This window comes from Corvus hawaiiensis, chromosome 4 (assembly GCF_020740725.1).
Source record: "Corvus hawaiiensis isolate bCorHaw1 chromosome 4, bCorHaw1.pri.cur, whole genome shotgun sequence".
Taxonomy (NCBI): domain Eukaryota; kingdom Metazoa; phylum Chordata; class Aves; order Passeriformes; family Corvidae; genus Corvus; species Corvus hawaiiensis.
Genome location: NC_063216.1, coordinates 25,753,660 through 25,773,543, shown reverse-complemented (window position 1 = coordinate 25,773,543; position 19,884 = coordinate 25,753,660). Strand labels below are relative to the sequence as shown.

At 40.0% G+C, this 19,884-nt stretch overlaps 1 protein-coding gene across 3 annotated transcripts in view; it reads right to left on the bottom strand.

The window, feature by feature from the left end:
• RFX4 (regulatory factor X4) overlaps positions 1–19,884 on the bottom strand; it is an 87,713-nt gene that overhangs the window by 56,373 nt on the left and 11,456 nt on the right. For 2 of the 3 annotated variants that reach the window (XM_048300909.1, XM_048300908.1), the window contains exons 2-3: positions 11,595–11,681; positions 4,798–4,858 (exon numbers count right to left, since the gene is read on the bottom strand). In XM_048300909.1, the coding sequence (XP_048156866.1) occupies positions 4,798–4,858; positions 11,595–11,681 (148 nt within the window). Of the gene's footprint in view, positions 1–4,797; positions 4,859–11,594; positions 11,682–19,884 lie in introns of those variants that run through there. The other variant, XM_048300910.1, reaches the window with a different exon arrangement.

The window sequence follows — 19,884 nt, the reverse complement described above, 5'->3', positions numbered from 1 at the left end:
CAGTTAATTATTTCTCTTCATATCTGATGAATTTTTCTCTTTTTCTCCTCTCTTTCACAGAGAGTCATTAGTCTGACACTGAACAATGCCCCATTATACCTGAACTTTTTTTTAATGATCAAAATCCCATCTTGCTCCACTTCTTTTATTTTCCTGTCTTTTATTTAACAACTTTATCATATTTTGAATCCAGCTGCATTCTAGAGTATTGTAGAAAAATAATGAATGCAATATTCAACCTAACAATTCATTACCAGTTACAAAATATAAGTATATATAAATATATATATAAACATTTTAAATGTTATAATAAAGCCCTGTGAAATCCAGTAGTTCACAATGAGACCTTTTGTACCACTACAGTATAGGAATAAAGTCCCTAATCCTTCCACAGGAATGAGAGTTTATCTGTCCCTGTTACTGCTTCCCTCCATATACACTTACATAGCTCTAGATTAAATGAGATTATTCTATATCAGAGTCATGTCTGTAGTGTTGTTAAAGATTTATTTTTATATCAACACTACAGAACAACCATGATGTTAACCACTGTTAATCACACAGAAGATTCTGGAACACATTAATTTTGATTGAACATTGTATAAGAAAGCACGAATCTGGGGAGAATCCATTCCCTAGCTATGCTTTACCTTCCTCTTTTTAAATTCTTTTTATAAATGTTGCAGAAAATAGAATAGTTTTGTTGACTTTTGCTTCACAGTACTGTTATTATTCAGAGTACCTACACTGGAAGCCACCAAGCTGCGTGGGATTAGGTTATCTGTACTTTGAATAATTCTGTGTTTGGGGAAGTAAACACACACACCAAAATGAAGTGAAAAAAAGTTTCACACTTACACCTTGGTCAACCAGTTCACCCCTGAAATAAACACGTGCATTTCAGAGCCAAGCTATAGCTTTACGATGATAACGAGCACAGGATCATGGGATAAGCACAGAATATTAGGTATTGCTATATTCATGCCTTAACAGTTAAATTCAAGCTCATGTAGCTTCCCAAATTATGATGTATTTGGCAGTTTCCTCAATTATGATGTATTTGGCAGTAATGCTACATTTACCAGGCCTTTCACTTCATTTTGTGTCATCAATGAAACAAAACAAAAGCATCATTCCTGTTTCCAGGAAAAGGCTATTTAGCCAGGCTGACAGTCATCCAGACACGATTCTTGGCTTCTTCAGCTGTTCTTCATCTTCCACATTTAAAATGTTCAACATATTTCACCTTTGAAGAGGCACAAACATTAAGGATAGCTCCCCATGGGATTGATATAATTTGCCCTTTTCAGCAAGATGCCAGAAAAGGAATAACTAATAAAGTTGATGGCAATATGAACCATGCAAAAAAAAGTACATATTTCCCTTATGTCTTTGCTATGCTTTCTTCCTCTCCTTTTTCATTGCAACTGACATTTCCTCAGTTTCTGTTTTCCAACACTCCATTGCCTTCACTAGCTCTAAATGGTAGTAGCATCTACCAGTACAAACATGACCAGTTTTAATTTGGCAGACACCAGATGCTGCAGACAATTGTGAAGTGTCCATTTGCCAGAACAAGGGCAGTTTGGTACTGTATCCTGAAAACTGCTCAATAATTTACCCCATCACTTCCACCTCTAGAATCCAGCCCAGAGATTGTTGTTAGAAGACAGGACACATGCTTGCCCAAGGAATATTCAGATACATTTTTTAGTCTTCCCTGTGTGTGCAAATACTTGTTGTGACGCCTGATGTTCTGCTTTTGGCTGAGAAAGGTTATTTTTTTTCCTATTGGCTGGCACTGCGCTGTGTTTTGGGTTTAGTATGTGAGTAATGTTGATAACACACTGATGTTTTAGGTGTTGCTAAGTTGTGCTTACCCCAAGTCAAGGACTCTCCAGTCTCCCACACTGTGCCAGAGAGGAGCACAAGAAGCTGGGGGTGCCCACAACCAGGACAGCTGCCCTGAACAGGCCAAAGGAATACTCCATACCATGGAACATCATACTCAGCACATAATCTGGGGGGAGTTGGCTGTGAGGTGCTGATCACTGCTCAGGGATGGGCTGGGCCTTGGTCAGCAGGTGGTGTGCAACTGCACTGTGCATTGCTTGTTTTTTCTTGGGGTTTGTTACTCTTTTTCCTTTTAATTAACACTATTATTATTATTATTATTATTATTATTATTATTATTATCATCATCATCATCTTATTTTACTTTAATTATTCATCTGTCCTTATCTCAGCCCACGGGTTTTACCTTTTTCCAACTCTCCTTCCCATCCCACTGGGAGCAGGGAAGGGGAAGAAGTGAGCGAGCAGCTGGTGTGGTATTTACTTGTTGGCTGAGGTTTGACCACCACACCTGAGCAGGCAAAACTGTCCAACATGGAAAGCTAACCCTTCAGGAAGTACTCTGTGCAGCACTTCTACAGTGCTGATCACAGCAGTTTACCAACCCACGGGTTGCTGGGTGCTACTGCAGTACAAATAACCTGATGCTAATGTGTCTGACTTCCCAAACAGTGGAAACTGCTCATCTTCACACAAAATGAGCTTGCTACTTTAGCAGTTTGACCACAACTTTTGAGCTTCTCATTTTACTTAGTATATCAATTTCTCCAGGAAATACCAATTCAAAGCTGCAGTACATATGTTGAAAAGCATATGGAAACTACCAGAAAACTGTTCTGTGGGTATGGCTAGTAAGCTGGGAAACTTTTTACCTACATGCCTGTTAATAAATCAGCCAATTGTATAATTCAGTTTGACAGCAGCTAAAGATTTTAAACATGGAAACTTACTTGCTTTCTGTTACCTCATGGAATTTTGGGTGGAAAATGAACGGAGGAAATTGCAGATGCTCCAGAAGACTCAAAGGGGAGAATATTTGACCTACCTCAACATGTAAGAAACATAATACCACAGACAGGTAGTAAAGCCAGTACACTACCAAGACAGAAAGGAAGAAGCTGTAAGCAGCCTTTTCAGAACCAAAATTCTATGATTCTACTGCAAACACTGCTGAATAAGCATTAGTGTGCACAGTACATTCCAGCGGGGCTCAATATCCCAGGAGTTTAAGGATTTAGTAACCTTTTTGACTGACGAAGCTTGAGAGTATTTGGCAAAAGACTGTTGACAGTATTTGCCTGTTTTCTGTTGGGAACAGTATCACTGGATGTTCTAGTTAATGCTGGCTTCTTGGCTACCACATTATTTGCTCCTGTGGAAAAGACTCTTAACTGACTTCACTGCAAAATAAACACTGCTCTGAATCTGAGACTGGTAAGACCTGCTTGCTGCTTTATTTTAGCTAGATAGTTCTTTAGTATCCTTTTTGAACTGTGTTGAAGTTGTGGGAGTGAATAACGAAAAAAAATACCAGTATGACATTTCATTATTATAAATTTTCTGTCTGTAGCCACTTCCTTTCCTGAGAGTCTGTTAAAGAAAAGTCATTCACTTTTCTTGAACTTCTGAAAAACAGGACTTCTGTGATACAAATAGGTACAAAGAAACAATAGCTCCAAACTACATGGCTTTATTTATATTTGTCCATCTCATTGTTTACATGGAAAGTGTCTGTAAGTTTCTGAATACTGGCAGCAACCTATTCAAAATCAACCCACAGGTCTCGAGGTTTTTTGGTCTAAAAACCTCACCAATCAACTTTAAAAAGAAAATATAGAATAAATAATCCAAATCATCTTTATGCATTCATAATCATTACGTGATTCACAGAATCATGTAATTTAACAGGAAGGAAAACAGAGTAAAATACACTGAATGAATTATTCTTTGCTGGCTTTTTCAGTGAAATCTCCCAAGAGACTGACAGAAGCAGAGAAAGAACTTTGCTAACATTTTGCTTTAAAAACCCCACATTTTTTACCAATAATCTTGTCTTTTCATCCAGAAAACTATGAGAAGTACTTCAGGTACTTTTAGGTAAAGGCCTTTCTTTAAAAAGGCTTAAAACAAGCTGAGGACTGTGGGATTTCAGATAAGCATGCTCAGAGGCTTCTCTGTAACAGAGCTCTGTTCTCCAGATACATGGAACCTCCCAAAAGATACTTGATCACTTACAACATTAAGAAACTTAAACAAGAGTTGAAAACCTAAATTAAGGCAAAAGTCAAAAAAGGTCTAAGAGATGACCTCTAGCAAGGGATGTCAGAATTACAGGCACACATTACAGAACATGCAGACTAAAATACATCTGCAAATCACTGGGAACAGCGCTTGTTTATTTTTTATAGCACTGTAGACTAACTCACAAATTATCCTCTCTCTCTTCCTAATTACCCTTCCTTTTTTTCTCCTCACTGACTTTGCAAGGGGATTTTGACAAATTAATCAAACCTCAAACTCTTTCCTTTTGTTGTCTTCTACATTAAATTACAGAGATCTCATGTCAGTAAAACAGTCAGTAAGGGTGGGCTTCATCAGACACTGAAACAAATGTGAGTCTCGAAAAAGATTCTCAGTACTAGTTTTCTTTTTGTAATGAATGTAACAATGATGACAAACCACAAATAATCAGCTGGCAAGGTGGCAAATATCTGTGCCAAGTAGATAATCTAAACTTTATCAGAGGTTTCCTCTGTTCAAAGAAATCCTGTAAGACATTTGTTGAGAAATGCTGTACAGGTTACTAACAGGCACATTAAACACTTACAGTGAAAGTATCTCTAGAACTGTCTAAGATGGCCAAGAGCTCTATTCTCTTCATCTGGAAAATGCATCATTAAAAACACTAATAGATTTTCTTGATTTTTTTAAAAGGCATCTTACCATTGCAGTGTAGCTGGAGTTGAATGCGGTTTTGATGCTCTATTATTTTCTTTTTCCTCATCTGTTAAGAAACAAACAAAAAAATGCTATGTAATTTCATCAGGAATTTCTCAGGAATTCATGAACCATTTTTTTAAAAAGAAGTTTTGAATGGTAAGAATTTTTTAAAAAAATAATTCAAATAATTTTTAAAAATCTAAAATGTTCTCAAGTGCCAAAACTTTCTCAAGATATTGGCTGAATTTTGGAAATGTAAATAATGATGTTTCCTAAACTACCATCTGTAGATACTGCTTAAGGCAATAAACCATGCAAGTATCACTCATAGCAGGAGCAGAGTGATGCCTAGTAATAGTGACATTGAAAAAGATAAAATTTATATGAAAAAAAAGTAACTCTTAGATCTCTAGCAGCATGTCAGAACATGCAAACAGTTTCACTCATTCCAAGGGAACTGTTGCATTACCCAAGTTTTATATTAGATAAGGCATTTAAAATAATGGGGTACACCCATTATTTGATCCTAACATAAGGTATATACTAGATGTTTATAAATTTACAGAGATTAATTCTGAATGAGAAGTGTATATTCTGTAATACACTTTATTTCTTTCTGTGTGATTTCTCTGATAATATTCCCCATTAACAGCTTCCGAGGCAACTCTGATTTGCTGACTTTCCAAAAACTTGGATAAAAGATGAATAAAGAAAAAGATAATTAAAATTAAACTTCAGATATTGGATTCTTCCTACTTTGCATTTGTTCTTTTGAAACAATTTAGGAATATGCATAGAATAATTCCAATTAAATTGTGTTTTGTTAAACGTATGAAACATTCCTTGGTGAAAGCTGAGTGGAGCACAATCAGCAGCTCCAAAAGGGTATTCTTTGGCAAACACTGCTGTATCAAACACATTTTGAGATTTTAACAACTTTTTCCTCGATGAAGCCATTCGACATGGATGGCTTTGATACCTAAACAGTGAGGTAAACCTGTACACCACGCTGCAAGTTTTCATGTCATTAACTTTTAGGAGTTATTTAAGCGAGGCTTTAGGATGCTGGATCTTACGGGAGCCGGGCTATCTCCTCTGAACATCAGACCCTCTTGGGAGGCCTTTTTGTGCTGTCCCGGGAACCCACGCACATGAACAACACCCCACCTAGCAAGGCTCAGTCTGCAGCCCTCGTCGCCCAGGATCTCCTGCATCCCTCACGGGAAGCTGTGCTAACCGAGCATCCTCCATCCTGCGGCCGCTGCCCTGAGCGTCGGCAAATCCATTCCGCAGCTCCCCACGGACCCCCAGCGCAGCCCCCCTTCTGCATCTGCATGACAATGGGCCCCTAATTATTGGGCCGCACACTCCCTCCCTGCCTTTCAGGGCCCGCCTTTATTCAGCGCACAGGACCAACATACACATCTCAAATCACTTTTAAATTGTGGGTTTCATTTGTTTTTTCCTAAACAGGCGGTCGGCGTGCAGCAAACCCGGGCACACGGGGCCTGAATGCCGAGCGGCCGTGGCTGCCGCCCCGCACGAGCAAGGACGTGGCATGGGATGGCTTCCACCTGTGCTAACGTGACTCAATTTCCCTCTGGATACGTGGCAGGCATCAGACATCAAGTCAATATCCAAGTTACACAATATTAGAGTCTCTGCACCCCTTCCATTCCTCCCCCAGCTGTTTTTCACTTGCACTAAGAAGGAGCACCTGCTTTACCTAACCTGCCCTCAGACACACTTCACACCAGCTGTACTCAGCTCCTCCCACGTAAGGATTTGTTTTAACAACACAAACTAACAATTAGGTCATAAACTGCAATTTATGTCTCCCTCCTCAACTATGTTTGCTTCCTGTGGATCCTTCTTCAAGACTCTTCAGGATCCTCCACTAACTGCCCCTTCTCCAAGAAGGAGAAGGATGGACTTCAACCATAACTCCAAAAATTTCTTTAAGCATTATTTCCCAGAGAATATTACCCATTGAACAACTGGATTTTCAACAAAGCTAAATTTTTTCACAGTTACTGCTTGTCTCCCCAAAATCTCTGTACAAGAAAACAGTGCAACTTTGTTTTCTGCCAGTGGACCAGCTGTCAGCCAAACTTTCACTTTTCTATTAAAAAGATGGAAAGAACTGCACATAGTACAGGAATCGATGGGACCTAGAAATACAAGCTTTCAGTATTACATATACAAGCACTTAATTCTACCTTGTATAGTTTAACAATACAATCTTATCAGATAACTGACTAGCAGAATATAATAAATATCCCTATTCTTTATATTTTAGCTGGCAGCAGGGTACCTAATGGCATCCATATCGAGCAGAGAATATTTAACTCTTGACTCAGGTCTGATCCTAGATCACTTCATCTAGCATGAAAGAGGCAAGAGAAAACTGCATTTCTTACTTTTTGGCCTGTCATTTTATCAATTCACATTAAAACAACACTGTAGATTAAAATGAACTCATATCTTTAAAAACTCAGTACTTTTTAAATCAAATCTATTTTGTAGGAAAAGGAAATAAAGTCACTGAAAAGAAGTCTTGCTTTGAGGCACTGTCAAAGAAGAGACATGACAATTCTTCTCTGACAAATCCAAAAGGGCTTGAAGTCACAAGGAAAAATCTTGTTCCTAATTCACAGATGCAGGTGTTCACACACAGCACCTCAGGGAGAAACCCATCTAGTGTGCTCTGCCAGTAGGAGGACTACCAGCATCCCAAGGAAAGGTGTCTTCAAGGTACCTGATTAAGTGGAAAACCTGGTACTCATCCCAAACTGAATGCAGGTAATAGCTTAGACAATTGCAAGTAAAACTCTCAGCATAGAAGGGACCTTCAAACATAATAAAACCAGGGAACATTGATGTTCTAGAAAAACAGTATTTGTTGGTTCCTAGATACATCAGAGAATCTTCCTCTTCCCAAACTCCATGGAAGTTTCTCTGCTAACAGCTCCATCTTACTTTCAAAATTCTGTTTCAAAGCCTCTCAGGTAGAGCCCTGTTTGTATCTTGTGCATGTTTGTATCCTTGTGGCTTTCCCACAGCTCTCAATGGTATCCTCTAACTTTTGCTCTCTGATTCTAGGTACAGCTCAAGGGATTTCTTGCTTCTTGCTGCAAGACATGAAGACAACAGGAGCTGTGCTCAGCAGCTTTGAGCCTGCTGCCTTAAACACAGTGAGTGGAGCAACCCAAAGCGAAGACACACCTTTTTCTGAAGTGTTGATGTTAGTCTGTCATAACTAAAATGGAGCTAAGTTCTTCTTTCCACTGTGGAGGTAATTGGAGAGCCCTGTACTTTCCTGTGCTGCCTGCATGTGTCTCAAAACCACTAAGGAGCTAACATGCTGTTAGTATCTTTATATGGATAAAATCCTTCCCTTAGTTCAGGTAGCTCCACATTTTTCAGAGGAATTGACTCTTCCTCTGTAGCCCCTGCAGGCCAGATTTTGACTGTTCTCAAAAGTGATTTGGCCTTAGCTAAAATTAGATTATAACATGAAGCTACCTTGTCTCTTACATGTAGCCATAAATGAGATTCAGGCTCATTAGCATGTATTCCGTGCTTTTAGAACAGTGGGATCTTTTAAAACCCTCTGAGAACCATGGGAGCATAGTTCTCACTGAGTAGGTATGACTGAAAAAGAAAGAATTTTCTCCAAGGAAAATTTCAATGAAAACAAGTAGCTCTTTTAAAAACTTTTTTTAAATGGAAGAATTAGAGGTTTAGTTCAAACAAAAAAAGAAGCTGCTGGATAAGTCCATTACAGCCAGTATGAACATGGATTTTGAACACCACTTTTGAAGTACAAAAAGTAGTCTGAATATTTTCATTTATCTCGTAGAAGCTGTCTACACATTTACATTTCCAAATAAGCAAGAAAATTTGGACAAGCAACCCTTCCACCTCATCAAGGAACATCACAATTCCTTCCCCATGGAACTGAAGTTGAGACTTTCATAAGCCTTCGTGTTCTTCCAGACCTCTATTTAAATTTAGATAACCTGGTTCAATGAACAGTACACAGAAAATGTTACGGGGTTGGGGTTTTTTAATTATTGCCTACAAGGTTGTACCATTCCCTTTTCCTGTGAATCTTTTGACGAACACGGAATGTGGAAGTGGCAGTAGGAAAAATGTTTTAAAAACTGGAAAGTGAAATAAAATTTAGTGATAATTTTTGTATTAGAATGTAAAAGTTGTGGTTTGGAAGAGGTCATAAAATGTTCCAAAAGAGTAAGGAGCACCCCAGGAAGTACAGAGATCATGTGAATCCATGGCTGTGAGTCATCGCTTCCTTTCCCAGTGTAATGCAGGTTCAAGAGGCCTGGACGTCTCTGGGTAAGAATGGAAGATTGCAAAGGACCTCTGTGGCCTGAAGTGTGGTTCTGTAGCATACTTCAACTGTAGAAAAGGAGACCAGCAAAACTATTACTCCTGTCCTAAAACCCTGTGAACTCTAAAATCATCCAGGAAAAAAAGAGTCACAAGAGCAAACATTATGCTCTGTAAGAACATTGTCAGTTCACAGCACAAGTTCTCATAATCTTCAGTGGAGCCAAGGCCAAAAAAAAAAACCCCAACTGAAAACCACACCCACATTTTCTCTGGTAGGCCAGCCAACAGCTACCTCATGCATAGAGACAAAAAACTGGTCAAGAGAAAGGCGGATGAGGCTTTCTTCTGTTGCAGATGAAAACTGGAGCTACGCTGACAACAGCAATTTGACCACCATTCTGAAGAATTCAAATAGGGTTACGTGGGTTTTCTCAAAACATTTTGCCTCCTGCTTTGTTTGTAAATGTATGACAGAGGCTGGACAAAGAGTTACACGATGGTTTGGAAATTTTTGGTTGGTGTGCAGGCACTGTTAGAAAAATCTTAGAAAGAGCTTCAGGGCTAGAAAGGAGCTCATAGGACAATGATTTCTATGGTGAAACTTATAGTATGTTCTGGATTTCACAGATTATTGGTCTTGCTGCTGTGGCTTATTTTGCTTTCCTACTCCTTCCTCTTCACCTTCTCCCCTCCCTCACCTCCCCCTCAAAACAAGGATGACTTTTCAGGTGGATTAATTCTCTTATCTGCACTGCAGAAATGCTGGTAATAAGTGCAAAGGAAGCATCTGGAAGAACTGGCTATTAAGAAGGAAGCTAGATAAAATCAACTCTGCCTCTCATTTGGGTTTCCATTATATGCTGTGACAATGTCTTCTGCACACAAATAGTGGAACAAATTCATTTATGTATTTGTTTTATCAGTTCTAAATTCACTGCCTTTCATTATTGTTGCTTGCCCCTTAATTCCAGAACCAGAAAACAGAATGAGCCACCATCCCATCTTCTCAATGCCACTGTCTGAAACACCTGCTCTTGTTAACCACACAGGTCCTCTTTTTACTGGCCCCAGCTATGTGGAAGTTTCTCATGCTCACATTTAAAGCACATATACCTATCTTGAATTCTGACCCTATTAAGAGTCTGAACACACATCTCATTCATTACAGATTTCTTCCATCACTTTCTCAGTAGCATCAGAGGGAAATGAACTTTGTATATCCCACAGGTTCTCGTAAAATTCAAAATAAGCTGATGTTTGTATTTTCACTACAATTCACTCTAATATTTTTAAGATAAATTAATTTCTATTCCTTAATTTTTAAAAACAAAAACCCCCAAGCATCTCCCAGTTTCATTGTCTATCTTTAAAGATTCTTGTCCACTGTTCTTAGCTTGGGAGTAATTAATAAATACCATGTTTCTACTAACATCTTCCTTCTCCTTCAGAAATACTGCCTCAAAACATATCCTTAGACAAATAAGAGTAAGGACCCAAAACAGCAAATTTCATGATCCATTACAACACTGTGCTACAGGGCATGCCATTTTACCATGATGTCAAAATAAATAATTCTCTTAAAATGCAAAAAAATTAAAAGGGAATTTCAGCAATTAAGTTAGCTAAAATATACTTTCTAAACTCATATTTATGAAATGTAAATTACTAGTTACTGAATTAAAGAATTCAATCTGCATTAATATCTTGTAACATGAATAGATGAAGTCCTGAGAGGAAAACTAGCATGAAGAGTATTTTGCTTTAGGCAAATTAAGCAGAATAGAAATTGTATGAACAGGGAAAACTAAATGGTAAGCTAGAAATTGTCTTGCAATTTTAAAAATAAACAATTTGGTTATTTTAAATTACTTTGGAGCTGTTTTGATTACCTGCTATTGCTAAAAATCAAGATCTAAAATTACTATCACTAGAAAAGAAAAAAATAGTTATTTTAAAATCAGCTAGATTCATCGTTTCCTCTCTCTGACTAAAAAGAAAGCAATATCATGTTTTAGTATATGATTTTTTAATCTCACAATTGTTTAATTCCTAAAAGAAAGATTTTTTTGTTTATGTTTTGATATAGTAGTATTGGAAAATGGGACATTTTTTCCCTGTATTTTGACCACATGGTGTTCACAAGTGAAAAGCCAAACAGGTGGTTTTGCTCCTAAGCTAATACTAACAGCACATTTTAGAGGTCATCCAACCTTCATTCAGTGACAAATTCTTCTGGTTGTTTTATCCAATAGATAGTATTATTTCCTATTAAAAAAGGCAAATATTACAGAAAAAATTTAATAAAACTGTTGAATATGTCAAATGAGTTGACTCTTTAAATGACAAAGTATTAAAAATATCATTGAGATGTAGCAACTTATGTAACAGGAAATGAGCACTTGGACATGTTCACACTGACTTTAAATGAATGTCAAGTTACTTACTTTCATCGTTAGAAACATTCCCCAGAGAGGTGTGACTGGAATAACGTTTGTTTTCACTTTCATTGAGACATCGTTCAATCCAACTCTCTGCAAAAAAAACCAAAGATGCTCTTTTGTGTGTTTGTCTGCATAAAATATAAACCTGCAACAGATAAATCTCAATAAAGTACCAGTGTTCAACAGATGGTGATCTTTAACATTTCTGTTAAAACATGCTCAGTCTGAGGTTATTTAGCAAGAAAATCCTTTCTTGCTTTCAAACTTAGCTGTTGCTTTCTAGTTTCAATTTTGGGGGCTTTTTTGTTGCTTTTAAACTACAGAGGCTGAAACACTTCTGTGTACAAAACAAAGGTCCTCAGGATATTCTCTCCCCCATCACATGATACATTAAAAAATAAAAATCAACTGATACACAGAAATGCATTAGTTTCCAAGTCTTAGTCTGGCAAAAGATTATATCCTCGAGTATTCCCACTGGCTTTGGAAGAAAATGGGTATAAAATCAATCATTCATGTGAATTTTGGTTAAATCAAGGATCAAGTGGTGCTCTCTGAAGCCCAGTCCTACAACCTCATTCACGCTGGTAGAGTCCCAGGCACTACTGAGATCTTTTCCTCCCTGGTACAAGTCCAATGTAGCAAGTCAGCAGCCACTGAGCTGCTCAAACCTTTGTCACCCCACAGTGCAAATGCAACCACTCCTGCTCCTCCCTGTTTTTCAATTAATTCCCACCAGTCAGACGAGTTACCTACAGCATTACATTGATTTGAATCCGCTGTTCTTCCTGGAAGCTATAACTGACATCCCCTGATGACTTTAGAGGATGCACCAGGCTCAGCAGAATATACTGTTACAGGTCTTCAGGGCAAAAGTTACACCTTCTTATGTGTTTCCTTGGACAAGGTATGAAATATGAGTTTTGAGTTTGCCTAAATCCCTGGGTATTGCTACAATAAACTGACCTTCCTCATAGGATTATTTTTCAAGGGCGTGAACGTGGGCAGAAAAGAGTTTATGCTCAGAGAGCTCTGTGTGGTGAAGGCAAGAAAAAGAAGGGGTAGGTGGGAAGGCTGCAAGGCAAGCCTGCAAGTTATGACAGGAAACAACCCCACTGAGTGAAGAGATGCACAAGAAATAAAGGGAAACAGGCCTCTCTGTCAGCAAACTGCCAGAGCCAGAAACACCTTCAAAGACATGGAAATGGCTCCAGATTCCTTTCCATAAGCCCCCCCACCAGACACCAGGCTACCTGCACAGCACAGGCAGTAGCCTGCCAGCCAGCAAAAGCCCATCACAGCGGCGGGCTTGAAGGGAAAGCAGGAACTCAGCTTCTTGGGAAAGCTGCTCATCTGGTTTATAGAAGATAAAAGTTGGTATGACTTCATTTCAGCACTAGATTCCAATAAACAAATAAATGAATAGTCATGACCAAATACATCCTGCAGAAAAAAAATACTTTTTAAACCCAGGCAGTTGCATGAACTCGTGCATATTCCTCTGTGCACAACCCCTGCACTGCCATGTAAACAAAAGGGCAATGGCACCTGTGAAGAGCCTCAGAAAGGGTCTGCTGAGAACCCTTCAGAGCTGATTTCCAGGCCCTGCCACAAGACTCCAGTGGTTTTGCATCCTTGTGGTTTCCAGGCAGTGTTGTGGCAGCTCCAGGCTATTCCCCTCCCTCTGCCTCTTTGCCCGTGTATTCACAGTAGGAATATGCTGCAGTGCTGCCTTCATCAGTACAAGCACGTCCCTGTGAGCATCTTTCTCATTCACCATCACACTTGTGCCTAAGAAGTCTCACAGCCACGCAGCCTGCTCCTTTGAGGTACTTCTCTGAAAACCATCCAAAAACCCACTTGATGTCAATAGATTTTTTAAAGGATATTTCTTCTCCCATCAGATTCAACACAGCCTTGTATAAAAAACACTGTAAGGCTGCCGACACCACGACATAAAACCTGCCAGCAGGGCTTGTGCTGTGTAACCAGCCCCTGCTCAGTTACAAACCCACAAGCAGGCGGTGACTCCAACTCAGAGGCTTTCCCTGCTTGTGCTGCTCAGCTGCATGGGGTGGGGATGTATCACCTCCTTGTCTAAGGGCCAACACAACGATATGGCTGCTTTCTGCCAGATTTCTTTCGCTGCCCTAAAACTGAGCTCACAGCATCTCTCCAGTCTCCTTTTAAGTACTGTGAGCTGTCTTACAGGTGAAGAGAAACTTGCTGCCGAGGGCAACATCAGAGAGAGGTGCAAGAAGCCTTGGGAAAGATCACCCTACCTCCTCCTCCTCCTTTCAGCACACAGCCATGGCTGTATATAATTCCCTTGGCTCTGAGCCCAGCTACAGGGAGTAAAAGCAAAGGCGGCTGCCATTAGCGCCAAGGGGAGACCGATGCCCAGCTCTGCCCCTTCTTTTCCTGCCGGCACCGAGAGCTGGGAAGCTGGGATGCATCCTCTTCCCTCGGCAGCAGGGAACTGGCAGCAGCCATCTTTAGTCAAATTCCCTGCCTAAGTAGAAGGAAAAAAAAAACTTTTTAAGTGTCACTCGATAACCATTTCCATCATCCTTGTTCACGCAGTGTCTCTGATAACTGCGTGCCTTCCCCTTTTTGATGGGAAAAGCAGCCAGTTTACATGGCCACATAGAAAGTCTGGAGCAGGGTGCAGTTACTGTTTAATTATGTGCTGCAGCTCCTTTGGTCCTGAATCACCCCGGTTCAGCCTGCTGCAGCCTGAGTCTGGCTTTCTCTTTGTGGCCTTGCATTTAAATAGCTGATAGAAATTCTTCAGGCCTGAAAAGATACATGACCTGTCTGGCAGCAAAGAATGAAGAAAACTAACTCTTTTGAGCAAAAATGTCAGGGAGTTTATGGCAAATTTGCCAAATTATTTGGCTAATGACAAAATGTGACAAACCAACTAACTATTTAAAGGTTGTATTATCTCATAAACCAAATTATGCAAGTATAAATAAATAAATATTCTAACATATAACTTCATTTAATAAGTAGCTATTTTGTACTGTTTGCATAAAGAAAAACATTTTTATAAGGCTTTAAACTCTCAATATTAATAACAGTGTCTTCAGATATTAAAAGAAAATACAACTACAGTTTTGCTAAAATTTTGAATATTCCCATCAGGAGCCCACAAATCCCAGACACAAGAACACCTGCCCAAAACAAAACAAAAGAAGAAAGAGGCATAGCGAACAAAATTGAAAGTTGAAATTAGGTTTGACTTTTGGAAGCTCTTTCAGAGTTAATAACATTAGATCTTGTTCCAGCTTAAGGAACCCACTGGGTAGAGCCCTCCAGATGTGGAATGCTCTTGTCCTCATGACACGTGGATGCGCCTGTCCCAGGCAGTCCGGCTGCAGAGCTGCAGGAGAAGGCCCATGGGGAACCCCTGGTGTCTCCAGGCTGAGGTTCCATCCCAAGGCTGGCACCCCATTACACCACTGTTCTAAACATGCATTGAGTCATGTGGGATGGAAGTCATGTGGGAAGGCTTTTTGTGATTGAAGCTTAATTGTTGCACTTAGACCTCACCAAGCTCTCACAGGCAGGATTTCACAGCAGGAAAACTCACAGAATGATGGAGAGTTCAGGCAGCTACTAAGCAGAAGTGCACATCAGACCTGATAACAATGATGAATCATTAATACAACATGAGAAACCCCAAATTTCTAATGGGAAGTGCTTGTGAGCACAAAAGAAAATACATTGTGTGTAATACATCGCTGTGTTTATAGTGTATCAAGCCTTAAGGCATTTCCTCTCCCCCTCTAGGAGTCCTTCCCACAAGGAGTTCCAGCATACCATACCCTCAGCTGTACTGGGGCAGTGGTTTGAACAAGGAGCAGCACTAGTGAAAAAGCAAAAATATAAATTAGGAATATCTAGTAGTAAAATTATATTCATACTCATAACTGTGACACAGTATGGAAAGTATCATAAATCTTACTAGCAAAGAAAGCAAAGAGTGTTTTTAATGGCATTTTGAAGATCCATCTTTAAATATCATAGCAACTATTTAATTTTGCACAGGTCAAGAGTGAGCTGTAGTGAAACACACAACTGTGCTCCTCAACCTTAAAATTTTTATTATATAATTTTGCATACCACTAAACACAAATACCTTGTATCTGCTGTGGGATTCCTACATGAGGGAAAGGAGATCATTAATCAAATTACAATAATTTTCCCAGTGTAAATTTTCTGACAGAAAAACTATTACACAAACAAACAAAAAAAAAAATAGAAATTGTTCCAAATTAAATGCTGAAAGATGAATTTAAAATAACTATGGAACTATTTCTGGCCCTAATTTTGCCTCTTCTCTTCTTGATCCCAGTCTTTCTAAGATTGACACATCCACTGAGACTCAAGAACCAGAGTGTTTCACCTCCATTCCATGTGCCCACCAGACTTTTAACAACAGAAGTTTAAACTGCACTTGTTTTCAAAAGTGGGCAGAGCAGAAGCCTGTGCAGCTTCACCCCATCCCCAAGGCACTTCTTTTCAACAAACAGCTATTTTTATTTGTATGGTGTTTCAAAGATTGAGCTGGGGAGGCAGGCCTCAGACTCCCCAGACAGAAACAGATGAGAGCTGCTCAGGAGCAGGAACTTTCATGAACTATCAGAAATGAGAAGCAGAAATGTTCTTTAAATATATCTTTGACAAATTATTTTGACATGTTAGGTCCTTCAGAAGGAAAGGCTTGCTTCTGGAAGTCACCTTCGAAAGGCTTCTCCCTGCAGAGGCTGAGTTGAGGCGATACAGCAGAGGTGCCTGTGTATACTGCCAGTAGATTTAATGAGATAATTACTCCTTCTTGTTTGTGTAATGGTTATTAGCTTAGTATATTTGCAGCCCAGAGCACTCATTACTCCCACATGGGCACGCCGTAGCCAGAGCAAGGCAAGAGCCACTTGGGCTCCTCTCTGCAGAGAAGAGGAGGTGGGTCTGATTACATCCCCAGTGGCTTCTGCTCCTGCTGTCCTGCCGGGAGGGTCAAGAGTTGCTGCAGGAACAGCATTACCTGGAATCACAGACTCTTCTGGCCTTTGTGAGCCACTGTGGCCACAGGCACTGGGGGGGCTGTGCCATACAGCTTGGAACTGACTGTACCCAGAGCCACTGGCAACAGCCCTGTGGCCATGTGTGCATGTCCTGAAGGGAGACTAAGAGGCTTTATGGACAGAGTAAAGCTCTGTGGTCACCTAATCTGAGCTGCATTTTGCTCACCTCATTCCCTACAGTGGTACAAACAGTACTGGTTTTCCACAGTTATGCCATATCCTCTGATATATCTGCCGTGGATGTGGTCATATCACTACCATAACTGGGAATCACTGTATTTTTTAAGTGTATGAGATGAGAATCCCCATGTCCTAGAGAGATAGCCAAGGCTTTAGTAATAACAAAATTTGCACAATTATTTATTTCACCAAAGCCATTGCAATTGCATGAAAAACCCTCTCACGTGCCTTCAGCTCTAGATTGTCTCTCATACTCCGAATTTTAAACTCACCAACAAGCATGACAATTTACTTAGGGAGCTACACACAGCCTGACACTTCTTTCACATGAGTTTGCTTGCCACTGAAATAGCGCTATCACTGGAATAAGAGTATAAGGTTTGCTAGGAACTAAACCACTGTCTGAGCTACATACTAACTTGGATGGCACAGCTGCCAACAGTCTAGCTCCTTATCTTTATTCATGGTTGCTCTTGTAATTTTTTGCCCCAGTTTCTCAAGGCAAATTTTAAAAAAAGTTGTGAGTAACTGTGAGCAAAGGTATCTAAAGGTAGGTAATGCAAATATGAAGGGACTACCAAATTGTAGTGGATTTGTAAGAGGACCTGCGGGAAAAATGAATATTTAACAGTGATGACAGACTTCATTTTACAGTTCCAGTGACAGAAGAGGAACTCCTCTCATGCATATGGAGTCTTAGCACCCCTCTGAGTTATTTGTTCATTGTTCTCAGAGGGAAGAGTTCCTCATCTCTTCCTGCAGCATGTCTTTGCCAAGTGTCTCAGTACCAAGCTGGCCAGCAGCACTGTCTAGCTGCTCGTGATCTTTTAGGCCAAGAGAAAGTGGTCGCAAACAGCAAATTTAGCAGGTAAAAGCAGTAACTCAAAAGCTCAAGAGTCTGACTGAAGGTCATAGAACTTCCCATTTCCATTTTGATAGCCCATGGTACCAACTGGAGAGTTCATGCAATGATATTCTATATCTTTTCTTATTAAGGAAACCACCACTGTCCTGACAGCTTCTTCTGTTGTCTGTCTCAGAGTAAGTGCTGAGGTTTGCAAGATCCATTGAGCTTTTCTCTGCAGAGATGATCTTGCTGAACGTGGTTTGAGACATGCCAGCACCCCAAAAACTCTGTTCATGCTCTCCATGTTGCACCACTGCTGTGGACAGAGAACTTCTAACCTCTACAGCTGTTAAATTCATAATGTCTGAGCAGCCTGCCTGCTTTGGCCATCCCTTAGAGTGCTGCAAATCTAATTTCTAAACGCTGTATGAAGGAAAGTAAGGAAAAATGAGTCAGTACATCTCATATTTTGACGAATGCAAGTGAAGACTACATCTTGTAACATTTCAATATCTTGGAGCAATTGGTCATACCAGCTTATAAGACAAATCACGAGTTTAAAACAGTCCCTTAAAGGCAAAAGAGATGATTCCTTTCTCTCAGGAGTAATGATTAGGAGATAAATCTGAAGTCTGACCCTCAAACAACTAAACACCTATTCTAGTACCTTCTGTATACAACATCTGGTCTGAGTAGAAGCAGATTCACGTTCTGTGTCTCTCTCACACCTTGCGGCACAGCACTGCTGGTTACAGGCACATCTGCCACCTGAGAAGTGTAACACTGCTGGAGTGCTGTGCAGGTTGGTTATAGCAGCACATTTAAAGCTTTTAAAGAACCGTGCTGCTTGAAAGAAAGCAAACAAAAATAATTTATCTACAAAGCCTCAGTCGACTGCAAAAGCAAGACCTAAACAAGATCTTGCTTAGCCTGCACATGTGTCTGTGACATGATGGCTTGGTAGCCACTGGCTCCCATTGAGGGCATTAAACTTACCAAAATCAACTAAAATCAAGCAGAACAAGCTGCTTGGGACAGCCAATCACACAGTAATTTTCAAAACTTTAGGTTTTCATAGGTGATGTAATCAAAATGTTCCTCCTCTCCACTGTCAAATGAAAGGTTTGTGAGACCATACAAGGGTCACTGTCCAGCTGCTGTTCCCTGTGACAGCTTCAGCACATAGACACTCCTAGTCACAAAACAGCTCCTCTCTAACCATTGAGGAGCACCTGCCATACAGAGCCTGGTTTTGCTCCTTGCTGCCTCATTCAGTGCCATCGGCTGGCGAGGCACACAGCCTTCAGTCAGTGCGTGCGAGCTGTCAGGAACATCTTCAAGCTCCACAGGAAATCATGCCAGTGTCCTCCTTGGTCCTGCATAGCCATCTTCTGTTCTTCCAAGAGACCTGCCCCTCAGGGATGACAGTGACACATGGCCTTGGTGCAGATGGCAGAGCTGCTACCCTGGCAAGCTGCCAGATACCTCGGTGTTTTGTTTGCTAATCTAACTTTTTATTTCATTTCCAACAGGGGAAAATGTCGGGCATTCTTGTTACAGTCCTTTCTTTTGTTCTCATTTCTTGGCATACAATTCTATTGGAACTATTTCAGGGTTAATGGACATTGGTCCAGGGCACTTCGTAGATGTTGGCAGGAATGTTTTTGTTCTTTTTCTTTGACTCATGATTCTGGTAAAGCACTGTGAAGATTCACCATGATATCATAAGAATGCAAAGAATAACTCTCTTAGGTGTGAGAGAGCTCTTTCATTTTGTTTAGCCAGGTCTTCACTCCCAGTATTGATTTTCTACTGAACTATTTGATAAAGTATATTAAAAATTGACAAGCCATGTTTAAACTGATAACAAAAAGTACGACAGTTAATAATTTTTTAACTCCTCCAGAATACTTGGGTAGGAAAGCTGGAATTTATGAGATGCTCTATTCTTCTTATGCTGTGCACTGTGCAGAAGTTCATCTGAATATGATGCTTTCATTTAAGTATTCTGTCAACAATATTCCCTGTTAAGAAGGTGCATACCAAATGTAGATAAAGCACCCTCAGAAGCCCTATAATACAAGATGCCTCTGCATATTGATTCTGGTGTTTAGGGCAGCCTCTACTCTGGATCAAACAAGGTTTGTGAACTCCTATCTGTCCCCCTCTCTGGAAT